We start from the raw sequence: 1,828 nt of genomic DNA on the forward strand, positions 1-1,828 counted from the left end.
GGAGAAGCCGGCCTGGGTTTGGTGGCCCCAACCCTCGAGGAAAAACCACCCAGGCAGAGGCACCATGGTGGCACGGGGACCCCGGCTGCATCTCACCCGCTGGGAGCTCACCGTCCCCGCGGGTGCGAGGGCAGAGCCTGCCCGGCCGGGACAGGATCTCACATGGGGAAGCGCCACATCGGTGCCCCCGTTGCACCGCGCTGCTCCTCCAGCTGCACCGCGCTGCTGGAGACCCAAACCCCGGAGCCCCCCGCGCACCCGGCACCATCCGCCCCGGCAGCCCCGGTACCTTGGTGCAGCGCTGGCTGCGGCTCAGGGCCATCCCTGTGCCTCGGCCTCTCCCTGCGCGGGGAATGCCGCGGCCCCGGCAGCTGCGTTATCTCCTCTCCCGTGATCCTCCCACGGGCAGGTGCCGCGGAGGGAGGCCGCCCGCCCGCCCGCCCGCCCCGAGGAGCATCGCCGGCAGCCAAGGGGCGCTGCGAGGCCCTGCCGGGCTCCGTGCCTCAGTTTCCCCCGCAGCCCTGCCCGGCGGCGGGGGGAGCGTGGCGCGGCGCCCCGCGGGAGCAGCACACGCCAGCCGAGCCGCGTTGCCAAGGAGGCGCCGGAGCCGCCCGGGGAGGCGCCGCTGGCGGCCCCGACGCTCCCGGGGCCGCGACACAGGCAGGAGCCGGCGGGAGGGGGGGGTATTAGAAAATAAAGTGTTTAATAAAAGAGCAGCTCCTGCTCCCTTCACAGCACAGAGGAGGACGGGGGGGACCATCCTCCAGCCAGCAGGAGACGACGGTTACAGCCAAGGCGACCACGGAGGGGAGCCAGGAGGAAGAGGAGGAGGAGGAGGGCTCTTACCCGGCCAGCGCAATGCCGGGGCCTTCGCCAGGGCCCCAGTGGTGGCCGGCAGCACCCCCTGCCCGGCCAGCCTCCAGCCAGTGTTTTGAGTTCAAACCACCACGGGAAAGCCCGGAGGAGCTCGGAGGATCCGAGGGGCAGGCGATGCTCAGGACCCAGCCAGGTAAATCCCTGCGGGAGGAACGGCGGCAAGGAGGGGGGCAAGTGCAGCCAGACGGGGCCCGCGGCCAGCCGGAGGGGTCCCCGGTGCCGAGCTGGGCCACCGGCGCCATCCCCCAGCTGGGCACTGCTGCAGGACAGGCCGCAGCGAGGGGCAAAGGGAGCCCGTGCATGCCGGAGCCACGGGGAGCGGGGAAGAGACCTGGGCACCCCGGGGCCGTGGAGAGCGGGCATGGGACCCTGTGCACCCTATAGCTGCAAGGAAGGGACCCTGTGCACCCTATAGCTGCAAGGAAGGGACACTGTTCACCCCAGGGCTTTGGGAAAGGACCCTGTGCACCCCAGGGAAGGGACCCTGTGCACCCCAGGGCTTTGGGAAAGGACCTTGCACACCGCGGGGACGGGACCTTGCACACCCAGCAGCGGTACCTGTGGCAAACCTCTTCTTGACCAGCGACATGCGGTAGCCGGCGCTCGCCAGCTCCACCTCGACGCCCGACAGCGTGCTGCCCTCGCTGGTGAACTGGGCCGCCACGGGGCTGGGCTTGCTGGGCCCGTAGAGGGGCTCCCAGCTGGCCGAGAGCCGGCCGCAGCCTGGGGGCGAGCGCAGAGCTGGAGGGGGCGGCGCAGAGCCCCCGGCCCCTCGTCCGGGGGGCCGAGCTAGGAGCCAGCCTGGGGCCAGCTGCTGCTGCCCAGGCACCCCCAGCCCCTGCGGCCTCACCTCCCTGGCCCGGGGCCCCGGGAACGTCCAGCAGCCGCCAGAGCAGCCTCTTCTCCTCCAGGTTCCTGCAGGACACGTGCACGTGGCCAGGGCAAGACCCCC

At 72.0% G+C, this 1,828-nt stretch overlaps 1 protein-coding gene across 1 annotated transcript in view; it reads right to left on the bottom strand.

Annotated features, from left to right (window-relative positions):
- Positions 1–684: 684 nt before the first annotated feature.
- FCHO1 (FCH domain only 1) overlaps positions 685–1,828 on the bottom strand; it is a 9,622-nt gene continuing 8,478 nt past the window's right edge. Inside the window, exons 22-24 of the mRNA XM_026064743.1 lie at positions 1,727–1,791; positions 1,435–1,599; positions 685–1,017 (exon numbers count right to left, since the gene is read on the bottom strand). Coding sequence (XP_025920528.1) covers positions 995–1,017; positions 1,435–1,599; positions 1,727–1,791 — 253 coding nt within the window. The 3' untranslated portion in view covers positions 685–994. The remainder of the gene's footprint in view (positions 1,018–1,434; positions 1,600–1,726; positions 1,792–1,828) is intronic.

The sequence above is a fragment of the Apteryx rowi genome, unplaced genomic scaffold (assembly GCF_003343035.1).
Source record: "Apteryx rowi isolate R43461 unplaced genomic scaffold, aptRow1 scaffold_220, whole genome shotgun sequence".
Classification (NCBI taxonomy): Eukaryota; Metazoa; Chordata; class Aves; order Apterygiformes; family Apterygidae; genus Apteryx; species Apteryx rowi.